The sequence below is a fragment of the Uranotaenia lowii genome, chromosome 3 (assembly GCF_029784155.1).
Source record: "Uranotaenia lowii strain MFRU-FL chromosome 3, ASM2978415v1, whole genome shotgun sequence".
In the NCBI taxonomy this organism is placed as follows: domain Eukaryota; kingdom Metazoa; phylum Arthropoda; class Insecta; order Diptera; family Culicidae; genus Uranotaenia; species Uranotaenia lowii.
This window is the reverse complement of record NC_073693.1, coordinates 106,165,982-106,186,002: the sequence shown is the minus strand read 5'-3', so window position 1 is coordinate 106,186,002 and position 20,021 is coordinate 106,165,982. Positions and strand designations below refer to the sequence as shown.

Here is a 20,021-nt window from a genome sequence, read left to right as displayed (position 1 = left end):
AGTAAAAGAAAATTAATAGAATTTGATAAATTAATTCTAAAATCAATATAAAATACTAGTTTAATTTATCGGCAGTTAGTTATAAATTATGTACATTTAATAAACACATTTCAAGATTATGAAAATGATAAATTTTCCATAAAAACTCGCTCATTTTCAATATCCATTCAAATCTATTTTTTTGATAACTAACAGTGATTAAGCTTTTTATGAATTTAAACATACAATGACGATAAAAACAATAAGATAATATTTTAGAAAGAATTTGTTTCTTTAAAACGTTTAACCTAATTCAAAACTTTTTTATGGAATTTTATTTATAACTTTAGAGACAACATTTTGATGCATTAGGAAAATTTTGACGTCCTGAACTTGTTTTTTATCAGATTTTGTGTATCACCTTTCTTTTTGTGATATGAAGATTATAAGTATAAAAACTTATCAGTTCTGAGTGAAACCAATCATTGAAAACTGAAGAACTGATAAATGTATATGAAAGAAAAATAACTGATTTTAAATTTCTTTATTAGGTTTGTTTTATTCAATTAAGGAATATAATTTTGATGATGACGCTAAAAAAAATAATTCTACAGTATTTAAAAATTCGTAGTAAATATTCCTGACTTTATTAAAGAAAATAAAAAAAGCGATTATTTCATATTACAAAGTGGTTGAAATCTGAAAAAAACGAATTGATTTTTGCCTTTAAAAATATTAAATTTAAATTTAGTTAACACTTCTTAAAAAATCGTTTCAATTCTATAAGTTTACAGTGTTGGGAAAAGAAAACAAATATAAAACTTCTTAATATTTTTTTTCGCAGATAGTAAAGTAAACATTACCTGCGGTCTTGGAGAATGTTGATAAGCTTTAGGGCATCAGGGAAGGAGCTTATGACCTTGTGTAATTGATCATAACCATTTTGAACGTGGAGTTGAATATTTAGAAGATCCAGAAGCTCAAAATAAGTTGAGACTGAAACTGCCTTTTGAAAAATATTTCAGATCAGCATAAAATTTGTAATGATATAAAAATGATAAGTCATAAAGTTATGGATGAGCATGTATAGAAATACTTCTCTTTAAAACAATTTCAAAGACGAGGTAGTGTTTTTGTGTGTCAAGTTTTGGGTCTCAACAGTCAACATAGAAGGTTTATTAGATTGTAAATCGAAATAGACAATTAAAAATTAGATTCAATTCGTGATCGTTATGTCGTTATGAACGTCTTAGAATGAAATGTCTAAGGCCTGGGTGACTAAGGTGGATTAAATACCGCCGGAGGCGAACCAATTTTCTGACATGTTTTTAACATTTGTTTTTAATCACCTTTTTAGATGGATTAATTTCATTTTACAATGGTAAATTCATTTCTCGACCTGAAAATTTCACTTGGAAAAAATCTCCATGGGGGGGGGGGGGTTAAACCCCCCCCCCCTCCGTTCGCACGGCCTTGGTTCAAGCATTTATTGCGTTTTTTTTAGGAAAAAGTGCAAAATTATTCATTTTCAATACATAATATTTGAGTTTTTTTAAAATTTAGTTTCCATTTTTTCCTTATTATTCAACTATCACTTTAAAATAAAAAAAACATGGAAGCGGGCCGAAAGAACAAACAAAAATCGGAAGGCTTCAGAGGATCACAGGCATTTCTTAGTCCGTTGCTCAGATACTAGATAAAATAAAACCAGGAGAGCTATTTTCGTTCTTGAAAATTGAGGATTCTAATTGACATGACCCAGAATCAAATTGATTGACTGAATTCTGAGTTCTTAGCAAAAACAATAGCTGTGATTTGATTGAAAAAGTGTGTTACGAATTTTTTATTCAAAAATTTCATAGAGAAATCATCATAAACATCGATAAATTGTGTCATTCTACTTGAAAATCAGCAATCCACATTGCCTAGGTTAGATAAGCTTAAGAAATCCTATCCCAGTGGTATCGCAATTAAATTTTTAAAACCTAAGAAATCTGTTAAATTTATCTAGAATCAAGAATGTTAACAGTAATTTTTGACGAAACTTGTTAAAAAATCTGAAAAATTGAGATTTTTTTCTGAGATTGCAACAATTTCGTTTATAATCTCAATGTAATGATACGCAACTTCGAATTTAAAAACAGTTTTTTTTATTTTTTTTTTTTCTAAATCGAGCTTCTAGTACAGAATAAAATTGTGGAAAAATTTCTTGGAGGTACGCACAGTTATGAAAACAAATTTCAATAACCATTCAACGTGCAATGCCGAGGAGACAGGGGTTTCTCTAAAAACTTAAAATATATTTTCACACTAATAATTATCGCTGTTGTATAGCTTCAGGCGTTAAAATCGAAATGATGAGTAAAAGAACTATATGTTTTAACATAAAAGGAATTGACTGGAAAAAACGTTATAAACTTATACGAACCATAAACAAGCCTCCAAAATGTTCGTTTTTAATAAAATTGATAAATTTAAACGGGAACCAAATAATGGCTACCCCGAGGGGGGAATATGTAAAAGCTTTCGGTGCAATGGAAAACCCTTCTAAAGACTTTTTTTTGTTTCGATTATAGTCGTTTTACCATCTTTATGGCATTCGCGACTTTATCAACGTTGCAGTTGGCGGATCGTTATCGAAAAACTTATCCGGTACAACTGTGTTCGATGTTTACTCTTGGGCTCGAACTCGCGGACATCGGCTCAGGAGACAACAGACTTGCCAACTGAGCTATATCACAAGCCCATCCTTCTAAAGACGATTAAGTAGTTTATCGTGATTCAGTCAGCCACTCAAGTTACTAATGCCGGTTTTTACTATGTAAAATGACAGAAAAGTTTACCTGAGATACAAGAAATCAAGATTGAGAACTGAAACTTAGACGAAATTTGCTTAAAAATCTATGAAATTGTGGATTCTTTTGTATTTGAGACAACTTTGCTCAACGCCTAATTTTATACGGAATTTTGAATAAAAAAACGGGTTTTCACCGTTTGTATCGAAAAAAAATTAGGTCTTCGGAAAATATTGACTTGCGGAAAAAAAATCGAAAATACGTACGGAAAAAAGGAATGTGAATTTCGATACATTTCAATAAAGATTAAACGTCCAAAGCAAAGAGAATGATTTCCAAAAAAATGTTTATTTTTCTACCTACAACTCATCAACGTATCCGGTTTTTTTTTAAAAAACCTGGCAAAATCCAGGTATTTGATTTCAAAATTGTCGACCAAAAATCCGGGCAATATACGGGCAAAATTGGTCAAAATTCAGGAATTATTCAACAAAACTCAAGAAAAAAAATTTTTTTTTTTGATCTAAACTTATCAGCGGATTTTTAATCGGTATTTAGGCTTCCAAAAAACCCTTCACGTTATTTCTTTAAACGTGCTCAAAAAAATTCGTTTTGGACGTATAAATAAAACATTTCTCAACACAATTTGTTTTTATTTGTTTGCCGTGGCAAATAGAGTGAATAAATCAGGGCAAAATCCGGGCTCTATAAAATGAAATTCGGACAACCGGACTGGGTAAAACCGGGCAATCTGAAATTCTAAGCATAGCCCCAAAAGACTTTGAAATGATGAGAAGTAGTAAAATTGTTAGTTGGTTTTTTTAGAAAACGTTTCAAATTTGTTATGAATAATACAAAGACCTAGAATTTTTTTTCGTTTTTGATGATAAAAAAAGTAAACCAAATGATGTTTTGAAGAACAAACATATATGGGAGAGTGGGGAATCATGGGCCACTTTTTTTCGTTGTTCCATAACTTTTTTATTATAAAAGATAAAATGAAAATAAAAAGTGGTATGGTTTTTTACATTTTCAAGGTATCGTAAGGTAATTTTTTTAAATTTTTAATTAGTTATTTTCCCCAAATTCTGGCTGTTTGAAAAAAAGCAATATTTTTTGGATTTTGAAAAATGGTGGGGAATCGTGGGCCACGAAATCCAAATTGACCAAATAACATGCAAAGTTTATGAGTTGACCCAAAACTGTGATTTCCTAATTCATTTCGTTATTTTAAAGTAATTTCAGATGATGAAATAAAAAACAGAGATGTGTATGATCGCATAGATTCCAAAACCTGGCTCGCGAACTTTTTTTCAAAATTTCTTATATAGGATGGACAAAATATTTTTCATAACTCTTTATTTGGCATAAGAAAACTTTAAAGATAGTAAAAACGTATTTTAAGTTCGGAATGTGTATAAAAACATAAAAATATAGGTGATTCAAGATGTGTGGCCCACGATTCCCCACAAGCTATGATTCGCAAATTGGTTGCGTTTGTGTGACTTATTGATGTTTCATCAAAAATTTCTTTTCCACGTGAAAGATCATGACAAAACTAAGATCTTAAGCGTATGAGCATATTATTGTTATGCACTTTAGGTTCCCCATCGATGATATTAGCGGGTGTCTTTTTAATTATGTAAGTAAATTTTTCTAACTTTTTTTAGCTTGATAAATAAAAGAAGCATATGATGCGTATTTCAGTCAACAACATATAGGAATATATACTCACGCAAAGCGACGACGATGACAGTTGGTTTGAGATTTTTATCTCAACACACATCTGAGATATTAAAAGTGGCCCACGTTTCCCCATGGCCCACGATACCCCACTGTCCCCTACAAAAAAGTTACAATTAATTAAAAAATTAAATCATTTGAAAATTTCCATAAAAACTAACTAAGATTTAGTGATGCCCTTCTTATCAATTTCGGTTGATATTGTCCACATGCACTTGAAAAATTGTGTATAATTTCCTTTGAAACATTTCAACTTATAGATGAATTCGTTTTTCTTTCCTTTTTCAGGTTTTTATTCATCAAAATTGTTATCGTAAAAGAATGACATTTCATTTTAATAGGGGAAAGTCGAGTAAGACGGACACAGCGGGTAAAACGGACACTTTCAATATTTCGAGAATTACAATGTTTGGCACTAATCTTATGATGGGAATATGTTCGCCTGAGTGTATCAACACTTTCGAGACCCTTTGTTTATTTATAGCAAGCAAAAACTTTGAGAATCCATTATTTGATGTAATTTTCTCTTCTCATAAAATAGTTCATAACTCGCAAAATTTTCGAAAATGTCAACCTTTTTCAAAGGAAGAGTGTTTATTAGGCTTCTTTTTAACCATATGGAGGAAAATCAGCGAGTTTCGGTCAAAGGGCTTGAAAATCAATCGTTTAGAAAAAAAAATGCTAAGGCGGGTAAGACGAACACCTCAAGGTCGGGTAAAACGGACACATAAGTTTCTCCAGGTATTTTAAATTTTCCATCGGTTTGATCCTTCATATGCCTTCTGAAGACCTTGACAAGAGCAATTGCCGGTCGAAAAGCACTCAACATCTCAAATAGGCCATAAAACTGTAAAAATAGGATCTCCGGCGGAGAAGGCGCCTATAAAATACGAAATTTCGAAACCACACTGTTTCGCTTCTGAACTCGGACCAGTTGGTTCCATTTTGGTTTAAAACGTTTTCTTATACTTAACTCACAAAAATATCTACATTTACAGCAATTTTTGCGGCAAAATGTACCTCTTCTGAACTGTGTCCGTTTTACCCGCCATTTTTGAAAAATGTAATTTGCAAGCATTTTTTTAGATAGCTATAAACACAGTCTTGATGAAGGAAATCTACTAATTCCAGTGGTTAATGCGATAGTAAACAACCTTAACTGCCCATCTGCACGAAATCTGCGATGAAAATAGCAATTTTTTTTCTACTGCGATTCTACCTTCGGGTGTCCGTCTTACCCGATTTCCCCCTACTATTATTGAAGCTTTAGAAATTGTTAGTTAGTTATATTTTGAGTGCGGCCCTCAAAAAAGATTCAAAATTCAAAAGGTTCCCCTACCAAATTCGTTGCCTTTCAACTGATTAATTCTCAAAATAAAAAAAAAATATGATGGCTCCCTCCTCTCTTCCTATCTTCTTACTGAATAGAATCTTATAGAATCATAGCTTGTATCCAAATACCCTCCCATTCCAAATTTAGTTGCATGTGCCTAGAAATTTCTCCAGTTAGGCAAAAAATTATATAAGAGCCATTTCCTCGTTTTCTGTTTCCCCAATGGAAAATGGGAAGGGCCTCAAACGATCTTGGCAATATTTCGTTCATCCAATGAAAAATTTGAAATCTTATTAAATAATGTAAAAATTGTTTGGGTGACCTTTCGCTCTTCTCTTCCGATCTTCCCATTGAAGTAGGGAGTCTAAAAAATCTTAAAACATTTTCCCATATCAAAATATCCTCTCATGCCGAATTTGGTTCGATTGGCTCGACTGATTCTCGAGTTATTTAAAATTCTGTATGGGAGCTAACCTCCCTCGTTTCAATCTTCTCTTCTGTCCAATTAGAAAAGAAGAATCTCAAATCCAACCTGTATACACATCTCAGGTAGCGATGGAAATCCCGTGCTAAGTGTTAGTAAAAGTTTTTTTTTTTGAAAACATTGAAACCATGACAATTTGTGACGTCAGTTGCATTTCCAAACAAACAAACAACAGCAAAAACTATAGAGAAAATAATCATTGCCAACTGCTGTTTACGATTCTCGCCTAGGATACATAAACATCCTGGCAAGTGACGTAGGCTTTGTTTACCTTTTTACTTCTTGAATAACGAGTTCTGTATTAGTGTGCGTGTCATCACCTTCTTTTCACCACATTGTCTCAAATCATCTTAGAAATGTTTGATTTTCTCTAATACTCCTTTATGCCAAATTTGGTACCACTTGCTTCATTAGTTCCCGAGTTGTTCAAACATGTTTCTTTTACTTGGGAGACCCCTCCCTCTTTCCAGATAAGGGGAAGGGTCCCAAACTATTATAGAAACCTTTCCCGGCCTCCAATACCCCCACCTGACAAGTTTCACACAAATTAGTCTAGTAGTTTCCGACTCTATAGGGAACATACAGACAGAAATTCATTTCAATATAAATAGATTTTTGACGGTCGCCATGGAAGGGAAAGGCCTGGAATTTCAATAGTTTTTTTTTAATTTCTTACCCTTTATTTTATTTTCTTTATTATTCATCCCATATTCTTCAAAATATTCTAGAAATAAATGCACCGATAAGTAGTTAAATGCCGCCAATAACTAAAAATATTTAACACTCGTTTATTTTCTATTGCAGCCCGCGGTTCCTGCAGTACAGCTACATGTACGACTACCGCCAGAACTACTACGATGATGTCATCGATTATCTGGACAGCCGATCCCGCGGAATCCAGCGTGAGATCCCTCGCCCACAGTACTGGGCCGAGCGTGTCCTGCGCACTGAGAAAAAGTTTGTATTTTATAGATTAGTTTTCAATTTGTAGATTTTAATGCTTTTTTTCGTCTTCCAGACAACCCAAGAGCATCGAAGAAATGTACAATTACACCAACATTGGGCTCAAACGGGACGAGAAGAGGCTTATGTACACTCTAAGTAATCAGATCACGTCCTACAACTTCCACTCTAAGCGCTACCTTAACAGCAAATATTCTAAGATTTTGTAAATTTGATGCTTTGCCGTTTTCGACTAAATAACTACTTCTGCAATCATCCCTTCAAACAGTTGAGCAAAACAGCTTTGAAATTAGATGATCCTAATTTGGTACAACAACCAGCTCCTTGGAACTGCCTTCCTACAAAACAAAAAAAAATTGTAAAAATCTGGAGAACCTTCGCGTCTTCAAAGAATATTTTCCCATGACCCCCTCAAAGTACAAACTCCTGTACCTCCTGCTAAGCTTTAAGAAGAAACTGCATACGAACTTAAACAAGCAAACTCTAACGGAGAGACTCTAACGCTAAACGAAAACTTGCAAACGACAATTGGAAACATTAGTCTTACTAACAAAAATTAGGCATCCTAACTAAAACTAAAAACAAAACTCGAACAATGGGGCAAAACGACCTCTTTGTTTAAGTAGACCTATTTTGTCCTGATTTTAACTTCCCAGTGAGTGAACATCAAACCATTTTTATTTGTAATCGAGATATATCGAAAGGTTTTTTGTTTAAATACCAATTGATAGCTTGTGTTCTTTAGATTTGAAGCTTATTAAGCAAAAACACACTTTAACTCTTTTTTATATTACTCTTTCAACTGCTATCTATCTTTTCAAACTAAACTAGAAAAATTAATTTTCTTTTCTCTACGCTATTACTTTTTTTACTATCACAATAATATGCGTGTGCAAGCCAACGTTTAATAAAACGTAACTATACATTTAGCTCTTAGCTCTATAGTAGTATCTTAGAAGTGTAACTGCAAAGTAAATATGAACCATAAACATCTTATAGGAAGAAGTCTACCGTTAAAATCGTATTCAATCTTCCGGGTTTGGTAAACGGAGTCATTAAACGGAAGAAGAAAGGAAGAAGAAGACACACATCGAGCTCCTCTCCCCCTCCCTCCCCCGATCAATCAAGAGAGAGAGACAATCGGGAGCCATCGGCTGAGGATCGTTTCAAATGAAAGGAAAAAACACGAACCCAATCACGAATACAACCGAACTTCACCGAACACTTTTCCGAGATCCCGATGTCAAACAACAAACGCCATCATGTCAACACCAGAGTCATCACCATATTCGTGGGTGTGTGGCAAGGGGGATGTGTGCGTACGTGTGACTACTTGATTGTGTGTGTTCAAGACATCCCCGAATCTTTGCCCGTAGATTTTCCTTTTTAGAAACTTACAATTCAACGAAGCAACCAAATAAGGTTATTAAATATATTCTAACTTTTTTTTACTTATATACATACGTATCTATTAATCTACTATATCTATTTAACACCGTATCCAACGTTTAGTTATTATTTATGAATGATCGGACCACACGAGAAGACTAGTACAACCTATTATTTTGATTTTTGATTATGGCTGAAGACAAACCAGATCCTCTGATCAAACGCAAACCGGCAAACGAGTATGGTTAGTTTATATTATTAGTTTTGTTGATTTTTCTAATGATTATTATATATCTACCTATTCATATTCTATCGAAGTTTTTTTTTCTAAAAAAACGAACGTTTTTGTATAAAAGAATACCAATGTTTATTTTCACATTTAGGTCCCTCAATCAGGACGGGGGCTCGAATTTGTATTTTTAATTTGTTTCAACATGAAAGCAGTGTTGATGATGAGAAAAAATAATACCTACCTTATATAGAATGAACAAAGCCAACAAAACAGTGTTTGAATGTAAGTTTGAAGATATCACAGTCCACACATATGTAGGTGATCTAGGGGTAAAACGTCCACGTTAAGAAGAATCTTTTATAACTCGGAAATGGAGAAAGCAATCCAGTAACTTCGACAATTTAGTTTTAAAAAGAGGACTGTTCTTCATCAGAAATATATGAACAGGAACACTAAAACCAATAATATACGTCAAAATCGTTAAATTTTGAATAGTTCTCTATACTATGATTTCCATTTCGTTCTGGGCAAAGTGTGTATATGTGTGCACCCAAATTCGCTTGTTAACGTTTAATACGTGTTTATTAATTCAAGTGCCTCCAAAGTAAAAAAAACACTTCGTTCGATTTCACAGATGGAAACATGTATTGCTACGCACAGAAATCTTGGGAATAGTTAAATAAATCTTTATTAAACTCAGCAACTTTAAATATTTCCGTTTATATTCAAAGTAGGTTGTGATGATTACTGCACATTTATTAAAACAAATATGAAACATGCTTATTTTTGTTTTTTTTTTCGAAAAACTTACGTAATATAGAAAACTTACAAGGTCTACAAGTATTTATGAACACATAAAAGTGTAAAAGCACAGACTGGCATTTTCCGAAATGTTAAAAAATATTTGTTCCGTGAAATAGGGCTTAGTGGGATCATTATGAACAAATATTCTTCATTTGGCAGACTTACAACCATCAATTCGCACGACTGAAGCAACCTGAGGTCGCAGCAGACTATGCGCAATCGCTTGAAGCAGCGATGCCGGCACAAGGCGAGCTTGACGAAGTCCCTCTCGAGGACTGTAGGTATACCATCAAGACTCAAGACAGCCATCAACAGTGCTGCGGAGAACGTCATCGGTCTTGTGAAACGAACTCGACGGAAGGACTGGTTCGACGAGGAATGTAGGAAGGTGATGGACGAAGAAAATGCCGCGCTGGCGGCAGTAGTGCAAAGAGGCACCCGTCGAAATGTGGAAAATCGCCGTCATCTGTCTCTTCCAGCGAGTCCGAATTTTCCAGGAGAAAAAGTGCTGCCTAGAGGAGGAGTAGCTCGAGGAGCTGCATCATTCCCAAGAAACACGAAAGTTCTTTCAGATACTCAACACATCCCGCAAAGGGTTCGTGAAGCAAGCCGAAATGTGCCAGGATAAGAACGGGGGCATCCTGACGGACAATCGTGAGGTGATCAATAGGTGAAAGCAGCACTCCGATGAACACCTGAACGGCGCACATGCAGAAGATCAAGACGGTAGGGGAAGGTACATCGCCGGCGTACCCAACGACGTAGAGGAGCCCCTCTAAACGATGAGTGAAGTTAGGGAAGCCATTTGCCATCTGAATAGCAACAAGTCGGCTGGGAAGGATGGCATCGCAGCTGAACCCACCAAAATGGACCCGGACAAGTTGGCCGATCGCTTACACCGGTTGACGGTCCGGATCTGGAACATGGAACAACTACCGGAGGAGTAAAAGGGGGGGGGGGGGGGGGGGTTAATATGCCCCATTTAAAAGAACGGACCAGATCTTCACATCACGGCAAATCCTCCAAAAATGTTGTGAATTCCAGGTCCCTACACACCATCTATTAATCGACTTCAAGGCCGCATACGACACAATCGACCGTGACGAGCTATGGAAAATCTTCGACGAGAACGGCATTTCAGGGAAGCTAATCAGACTGATCAAGGCGACGATAGATGGAACGCAGTACAATCTGCGGATTTCGGGTGAACTGTCGAGTTCATTCGAACCACGCGAGAGGCTTCGACAAGGCAATGGTCTATCCTGCATGATGTTCAACGTGGCGCTAGAAGGCGTTAAGGCGGCCGCACAATAGTCCGTTGGGCGTCGCGTCTTGTCAGCGTCGAGTTGACATTTGATTTTGGGGATACCATTTTCTGTTTGAGCCATCACATGGTGCGTCGCGTAAGTGAAGACATTATACTAAAACGCAAAACTTATTCTAAACAGCAGCGTTTTCCGGCGTCGACGTTTTGGTTTTGAAAATATTCAAAATTGTCTCGCGTCAGCCAGCGTTCTGAATATTGCGTTTTATGTTTTATGCTGAATTTTATTACAAACAGACCCAAAACTCAAATAACGGGTCACTTTTTTCTCGTTCACATACACATTAACAAATTTTATCATTAAAATCATTTTCAACATTTTTATGTTCTTTGATACCTTTGATAGATCAGTAAAATGGAGTCAGCACATGTAAATATTCTTGTTGAGCAAATGGATTTTCGGATTTTTTGTTTTTTTTTTACAATAGTTTTAGTCAATAGATTTATTACCATAATAATCAATTTACATTTTTACCAACCTTTTAAGCTGCCTCTCCGTGCAGTTAAGTAGTTTGACTGATCTGATCCATTCCACAATTTCATCTTTCCACCGATTCAGATCATTTCCGAAACCGGCTACCGAATATGCAGCAAATCAGCTGGAGGCTAATTTCTTTGATTTCTAGTTTACCCTGAAACAGAAAAGAAATACTATTTAATTGTTTTGCCGCTAGAATAAATCGGTTTTAATATTTCAGTTGTAGTTCAGACCCCTTACCTGTGGTATCTTTTGAAGTTGACTTTATTTTCCAAGGTAAATCAGCCTTCTGTGGGGCAGTAGTCAGAGAACAAAACGTGATATCTTTTTCCGCAAAAACGACGAAAACAATCCAAACACGAAAACCAACGGAACGAAATGAGCGAATCGAAACAAACTTTTGGTTGCTATGATTCTTGACGTTGTATTGTGTGGCTGCCTTTATTCGACGAGCAGTGGGCGAAATGCGGGGCACGAATTTCAACAGATCCAGTCAACTTATCTGCTTTGCCAATGACATTGATATAAATAGTCGGCAGATCATCTGCAGCGGTGAAAGAGACCTACCGCAAACTAGGACGCTAAGCCTGGCCTGCGGATTCGAGACCAACCGAACCCGCTGGATCAGTAATAATAAGGCCGTGAGAGTCATGCCTACTATGGACTCCACAAGCAACTGCGGTCGAGAAAACTTAGTTCTCGCACGAAGTGTGAACTGTACATGACGCTTATTAGACCGGTTGTTCTCTACAGGCACGAGACATGAGTGTTAAGAACCATCTCTGGCGGCGTGCAGGACGAAGGACGAACCATGAGCTCGCGCGGCTCTACGGCGAACTCAGTATCCAGACCATGTTGCGAGAATGCAGGACGACTGTCCTGCAAAACAAGTGTTCGCTACGAATCTGGTAGGAACGCGACGGACGAAGTGGTTTAACCAAGTGGAGCATGATCTGGCAAATGTGTGACCGTTCACTATATTACGGCCACGCTAGCAAAGATGCACCCAGGGGAGCTGACCAAATAGTTTATTTTATTTAGGAGTTTAGGGTAGTTTTAAGGAAATTTCACCTAGCAAAGCAACAAATTAAAATCATACTAAATATTCTAAAAATAAATAAATAAAAAACAGTGAAATTTCATAGCTAGAATATCTGACAGGAGAAATGGCACAATAAATAAATAAAAAACCACACAAAATACACATGTCAGGTACTGTAAACAGCCTTATACAACACCACACGAACCACGACACACCCCTGAGCACTCCAGGAGTTGTCTAAATGCGATTTAGACGAGTCTGGAGGAAAATCCAGGAGGAGGGAAAATTGCGTTCAGCAACTTCCTCTTCCACTTGGATTGAGACCGGAGAACAGCTAACACCCAAAATCCAAAGCTGTGGGGAACCAAAGTAAATTCCGCATAAAAAAAGTGTCTCGCGCGTTTATTACGGGATATCTTTACCCGTCGCGTTAATCCGAGTGAAGAAACGGAAGGCTGTAGCCACGATAGCGCCAATATCTATCGGGCTCAGCCAAGAACAACTGAGGAATTGGCCGAATCTGCGTCAGGTGACTCCACGAGGTCCGATAATCTGACCATACTCAGCGGCGTCGCTCCTTGAGCCAGGTCAACACCGGGGCTAGAATCACGATAGCGCCAAAATCTATCGAGTCCAGGAGCGTAGACGGTTCCGACTAGTTACCTGATATCGTCAAGCAATATCGGGGGCAGTCGAGGGGCGAGCATTAGGCCAACGGCGAATCCAGGAGGCTTACCAAAGATCGGTGCCGGGGGGCGTATATCCTTCCGGAATCTGAAGTCTGGCATCGAGGTACCGATTTCCCCTGGAGAGCTTTGGCGGTCTTTCACGCGGTGCCGCAGGCGGCACTACAAGACCTAGCATCGGGATAACTGGACGAGCAGCAGCGCGCATCGACGGGCCCTCACACGACACACCACACACTAAACCGTAAGTTGATTGTTGGAAAATAAGATAGGGACAAAGCTTAGGTTAGGGAATTAGGGAATGTGCCGAAAAGTTATTCAGGACAATAAATCGATTTGGTTCCGGCACTCTAACCCTTGAATTCTTTCTTGAGCTAGAAAGCCGACCCTGGGTGTCCTTTTGAAGAGTCCTTGTGACTGAGCGGGCTGTAACATAAGGGATTGTTACAAATGTGAGATGTTTGAGAAATTGGAGAACAGTTGCCATGGACCGAGTGAATTGGCCGATTGGTCAATGTCACCACACTGATCGCAAACTGAACTCTTCTTTGGGGGGCTCTGATAAAAGCCGATTGGATCGGAAGCAAGCGAGGAGGAAGCACAAAGGATCAACACCATTTTACTGCTGAAACATTCTGGACTTTATTTCTTTCAGACTATTTATACTTATTCGCTTTGTCACTGTACAACGAGTATCGTCGGTTTCCTCTCCTTGGGTGGTCTCAGAGAAGGCCACTAGTGGCTGGCTCTTCTCTTCCTTCTCTTTCGATGGTGATTGAATATAAACTGATGCAAAGATTTAATTTTTAATTTTTTTTGAGGAATTTAACAGCAAGCTGTCATTCTTCCCAAAACTGATGCAAAGCGTGAAGGTGCGCGTTTTTATACCTTCGTTCGGTGGGCTGCTGCTCGCTAATTGGCTGGCGCTCCTTTCGCGTTCTTCTCCATTCTCTCTCTTTTCAGTCCGCTTGTCGAAGATAAGAAACTCAATGAGCTAGTCGTACTTCTCACATCGTCTTCCTGTCTAGTATCCTGCTCTCATGCGCAGAAATTTGTGAAAACGAACTCGTTTTTATTTCGTTCGAGTCGCTATAGTTTTGTGCAGTACTGTAGTTAACAACTTGTCTTGATGTCTTTTTTAAATTTTTCCCAAAATCGGACTTTGAAATGTTGCTACACTTTTGCACGATACTGTAGTCTGTAATATGATTTTAATCGCCGTAATTTGTATGATTATAATTTTAATGGCATGTGCGGCGGAATGAAAACTAGAGAGAATTTTTATTTTTATAGAATTTGAAAGAAAGGTGGATAGACAGGCATTAGTGCGCCAATAGGAGAAAGCTTGATAGGTGTTGAAATTTTTTAGGCTAGAGGGCATGTTGATGAAAAGCTCCCATGAATTGCTCCCGCCTTTGCTCTGCATTAGCTAACTATACATGAGAAACCCAGAAAGAGAATTCCCATGTTTAGCGAGCCCAATGGTTTGAGAGCGTGTTTTCACGCACACTTCAAACGAGCAAAAACGTAGCAACCCATGGGCCTACTGAGCTTTCCTTATGCGAGAAACAGTTCTATCGACGTTGCCATTATTTCAGATTCGCAGCGAATAGTTGCTACTTGTCGATTTTTTTTTTCGCATTTCACATTTTTATCTATTCCGCGTTCTTACTTTTTGGCCAAGTGTCAATTTTTTTTGAACCGTATTTTTCTTGTTGTATTTTTTCTTTTGCCAATGATTGTTTGTAATATGATTTTAATCGCCGTAATTTGTATGATTATAATTTTAATGGCATGTGCGGCGGAATGAAAACTAGAGAGAATTTTTATTTTTATAGAATTTGAAAGAAAGGTGGATAGACAGGCATTAGTGCGCCAATAGGAGAAAGCTTGATAGGTGTTGAAATTTTTTAGGCTAGAGGGCATGTTGATGAAAAGCTCCCATGAATTTGCATAAAAAAAATTCTGACACCATAAAAGCTTTCTGACCGCACTCGACCAAAGCTTGTCTTGCTCTAAAATTGATATCGAGTTCAATTTGAAAATCACTGATTGATTGTATTCAGGGACTTCGTTCCGCAGTTTAAAGTAAAAAGCCATTTTTTTTTTCTAATTTTATAATTTTTTTCAGTTTTTCTCGTGTCATTTTTTTTCTGTGTCATTGATTTTGTTTAATGATTCCTCATCGCACCAAACATTTTCTTCCATCAGCATTATTCCTTACTACCTCCAGTTCTTTCTCCAGGACTCTACTCGTTAGGCTGCGATTCGGTGAACTATTTCCATTTGTTTTTTTTCTTCTGTTTGCGTATCCGTTCTAGAGCGAAAACGAACATGTTTATAGGGAGGGGCTAATTTTGGTTTCTTCTGTTAGCTGTTTTTTGTTCAATTTCGGGCATAAAGTTTCCTGGTTTTGTTCTGGTTTTATCATATCTTTTTAACTACAGATTCTTACCTTCACTCGATTTTCTGATGGATTTTTTTTCGGTATTTTTTGTTTATATTAATTTCCCCTATATTACTGTTTTCCTTCAATGGCAATAAATTGTCAACACACACACATCGTTCACTTCTAGCATAATGATTTTTTTTGTTTTGTTCTCTCGTTTTTTTGTTGATAGGTTTTAATTTTTGTTTTAGGTTGGATTTATTTTTTTTTTCTCCTTCAATTTTTGATAACGATCAGGCTTTGGAAATAATGGTACAAAGTTTTGTTTTTGTTTTTCAGTATAATAATTTATTGTGGGGTAAAAGTTTTTGGTAACGATCTTATATAGGTAATATAATAGTTTACTTTTGTTTTCATATCATCGATCAAGGTATTTTTTTTAAAGAGAAATGAGGAATGGGACGTGTAGCAATTATGTTTCAAATGAGGGTGCCAAAATATTTCACTCCTCTATTGTGAATGTTTGCTAGTAAAATATTATACAACCGGATGTTTTGATTGTTAGAAACAGTTTAAAAGTAATCGGTTTGTTGTAAAATCTGCCATTAGTTATTTATACCTGCGTATTCTTATCTACTTAATATGAAAAAGATTTTTGTTTTAAACGAATCAATCAAAATACGTTTTATCGTAGCCCTATAGTGGTTTTAAACAGTTTTGAGCGGCATTTTTTTTTCATTTGTTTCGAAAACTTTGATCGCGACACAATAAACTTTTATTATATTGTAAATTTTTTCTTCTTCAACATTATTCGCGAATAAAACGTTACGTTCTGTGGGAAATTTCCTTTTCGTTTGTGCTCTTTATTTGTTCGTGTGTGTTATTTTTTTGTTTCTGTTTCAACGTGTTGAAAAAAGTTAGGAATTTTTACTCGGAATAGCGTAGGTTACAATACGTAAGAATTTGTTTTATCGAAATTTCTGGATCAGGAAAACTCCGTTCGCTGGCTTTTGTGTCAATTCCACAGTGTCTTTCACCTCGTTATTCGCTACAAACTTTCCAAAAAACATCGAACGATGTCTGGGTTTCCGTCTGGTTATTTCTCATCCTTAGGTATTCTTTTAATATATCAACGTTTCGATTTGTTGCAAAGAAGACGTAAAATTTCCTGAGCCTGCTCTGATGCCACACTTTGATGCCGCTGAAGGTGTTTTTTTTTCGTTATCGTTTCCCCTAAATTTATTGTTATTATTTCTGTGTGTGTGTGTCTCTTTCGAGTTTTTGTTTATTTTTTTTTCAGTGTATCGGTTTTGAAAAATTCTGACCTTAAGAACTCTTAAATATCCAGAGTGAGAAGAAGTAGAGAAAAATTCATCTAAGTAGGCCGCATTTTGCGAAAAAGTAGCTTTCAATTACCAGAGTCGATAATGTATTGCTATAATAATAGTTTTTTATTCATTTCTGTTTATTTATGTTAAACGATATTTTCAATATAGAGAAAGTTTTACTTGGTAAGGCTTTTATGCAAACGAATGTTTGTGTTTTTCTGTTATTTATTCTTGTTTTTTTCCTCTTACTTTGTTATCATTTTATTTTCCTAATCGTTCAGTAACGTTATACACTCACACTTTTGTTTAAATTAACGATGTTTCCTTGAACTGGTTTTTTTTTATTCATTTAGTTAAGAATAATTAATGTTCTGCCGTTTGTTTTTCTTCTTACTATACTTTGTTGGTTTTCTATAGAACTGTCTGTTTGCTTTTTGCGCTCTTTTTGAATGGATTTTGGATTTTACGTTTTTACTGCTGAGTTAAGATTTTTTTTAAAGAGAAAAGTTTGAAAAATGTTATGTAGTTCTAGTTTTGTTTTGTTTTGATTCTGCTTGGTCATGAATGGATGATGCTTGACGAGAGATGTTACGTTTGTGCTGTTTAATTTGTGTAATTTTTTATCTACATTCTGACACTTCAAGTAATTTTAAAATATAGTTGCACTATTTAAAAAAAATCAAATGAAATTTACAATTCTTTGTTCTTTATGGAACAATTTAGATATCTGTATGTGTCCTTAAAAATGGAAAAAAAATCAAATCAAAGCTGTTTGAAATGTTTTTAGATATATAAACATTTGTTTTAGCTAAATATACACGATCTGATTTGTTAATACTTCTGGAAGAACAGTGCTTTAGGTTTTTGTAGCATAAGAAAAGTGCATTAACAACACCAGGATTTATTCGAGAACTGGATTAGGCTTTCTATAACAGTTTTGAAATGCTATCCTAAGACGGATTATTAATTTTTTCTTGTCAAATTTTCTTCATTTAAAACCATACATTTGAAATTTTATGATTAAATCATTCTGGAACAAGAAATTATTGTTGGAAATTTACTGTGTAACATAGTTTAGAAAACTAATCTGTAAGCTTACGAAAATCCGAATCTCAGAATCATGAATTCTAATTTAAAGCTTGGTTTTAAGATTTCATTTATTCCATCATCCATATATTTTTGTATTTAAACTTAAATGAGATTGTGTGACTTATTGAGTGTTTCCAAAATAAAACTTTTTAATTCTAGGTTTAAAAAAATTTCTTCTATTCTTCATATTTGTTGTTTTAATTACTTGAGGATTCCTAGATGTGTTCAAAGCAAATTCGAATTTCAATTAGGAAAGTTTGATTTTTTTTAATTTCAAATATTACATTATTTAAATCTGTGGTTTGATAAATCAATTTCTTCAATATCGTGACTCCAGTAAGTTTCGAAATTTATAGGTTTTTGTTGTAAAATAGTCATAAATGTTAAAATCTTATTGAAGATTGCTCCACTCAACCTCTTTGGTTCAGACGAATTATGATGGTCAACGATTTTAAAATGTCACTATTTTTAAAATTCTATTTCTCCGAACTTAAATGTCAAAGAAATATGACAAAATACTCGTTGGGAAGATTTTGTAAAAACGTATTAATTGGTATTATTCATGTTTAAAAAAAAAAAATGACGTTTAAAACTTCGAATTGTAGATCAAAAATTTAAAGGGTTAGTTTTCTCGAGAAAAGTTTATTTTGATATTCAATTTCATAATTTCATCGTGCTTTTAAAACAATTTCACGTAAGATCCGGAAGCGAAATCCCACTAAAATATTTCAAGTTCCCGAAACAATAGGGATAAAATATTTTTTCGAGGTATTTTTCATACTTCTAAATGAGAGGGCAAAGATGAGAGTATTTATCAGACTAATGGCAATAAATTCAAATTACATTTTCTCCAAAAATACCGTTCTTTCAAGCTTAATAACTAATCAACCAATAGATTTAAAAAAATCTTCACGACGAGTATTTTGTTTTTTTTCTATGCCTTTTAAATTGGGAGATATTGCATTTGAAAAAATTATGACTTTTTAAAAATCATGGAAAACATGAGAGAGAGTTAAAAAACGATAAATGGATAGCAAAGTTCGGCGAATTTAGGATATATTTTTTTTCATTATCACACTTGACATGGAAAGACCCTGAGTCAATTTGGGGTCTTTTTCTAATTTCCCAATCCCTGGGATCTAAAAAGCATCGTTATGGGTCAAAAATCATCTATGATTGTTAACATAATTTTTAAGTAACGTTTACATGAGTAAATTTGAATTTTAAAGTTTTTAAGGGAAAATTGAATCTTTTGTACTGAAAAATCATCATCTTTTTTGTTTCTTCTGTGGAACTGTGCCTGCTTATGGTTTTTGTGCAAATTGATCAATTTTTCTTAAGAAAATTTTCCATCAAACAACTTTGTTGAAAATCGTAATTTCGTATCTTATAACACAAAATAGTTATTAGATGTTGGATGAAGGCATGTCTTTTGGCATTAAAAAAAACTATTGGCATCACTGCTAGTGCCTAGCAAAGTATTGCATGAAAAGTGTTCATGCCATACCTCTCTAGGCATTAAGCAGTGATGTCAATTGAATTATTTTTTTCAATGCCAAAAGACATGCCTTTTTTCAACATCTTATAACTATTTTGTGTAATAAATACGAAATAACGGTTTTCAACAAAGTCGTTCAGCGGAAAATTTCATTTAGAGAATTTATAAATTGGCACAAAAACCATAAGCAGGTTCGGTTCCACAGAAAAAACAAAAATGAAGTTGATTTTTTAGTACAAAACCATAAATATTCCCATACGAACATAAAAGTTCAAATTCACTTATGTAAACGTTACTTGAAAGTAATTCATTAAATCATAGATTAGTTTAAAACTAAAACAAAGCTTTTTAGACACCAGCATTTGAGAAATTTGAAAAAAAACCCAAATCGGCATAGTCTTATAACCCATATTTATTTCCAGATTTTGTTTTAAAACTCATTAAAATACACTGAAGAGTACATAT

At 35.1% G+C, this 20,021-nt stretch overlaps 1 protein-coding gene across 3 annotated transcripts in view; it reads left to right on the top strand.

Moving 5' to 3' along the window:
• The window catches only part of LOC129756789 (flightin), a 32,381-nt gene extending 23,203 nt beyond the window's left edge, over positions 1-9,178 (top strand). For 2 of the 3 annotated variants that reach the window (XM_055753798.1, XM_055753799.1), the window contains exons 3-4: positions 7,139-7,291; positions 7,353-9,178. In XM_055753798.1, coding sequence (XP_055609773.1) covers positions 7,139-7,291; positions 7,353-7,506 — 307 coding nt within the window. In that variant the 3' untranslated portion in view covers positions 7,507-9,178. The remainder of the gene's footprint in view (positions 1-7,138; positions 7,292-7,352) is intronic. The other variant, XM_055753800.1, reaches the window with a different exon arrangement.
• Positions 9,179-20,021: the final 10,843 nt, after the last annotated feature.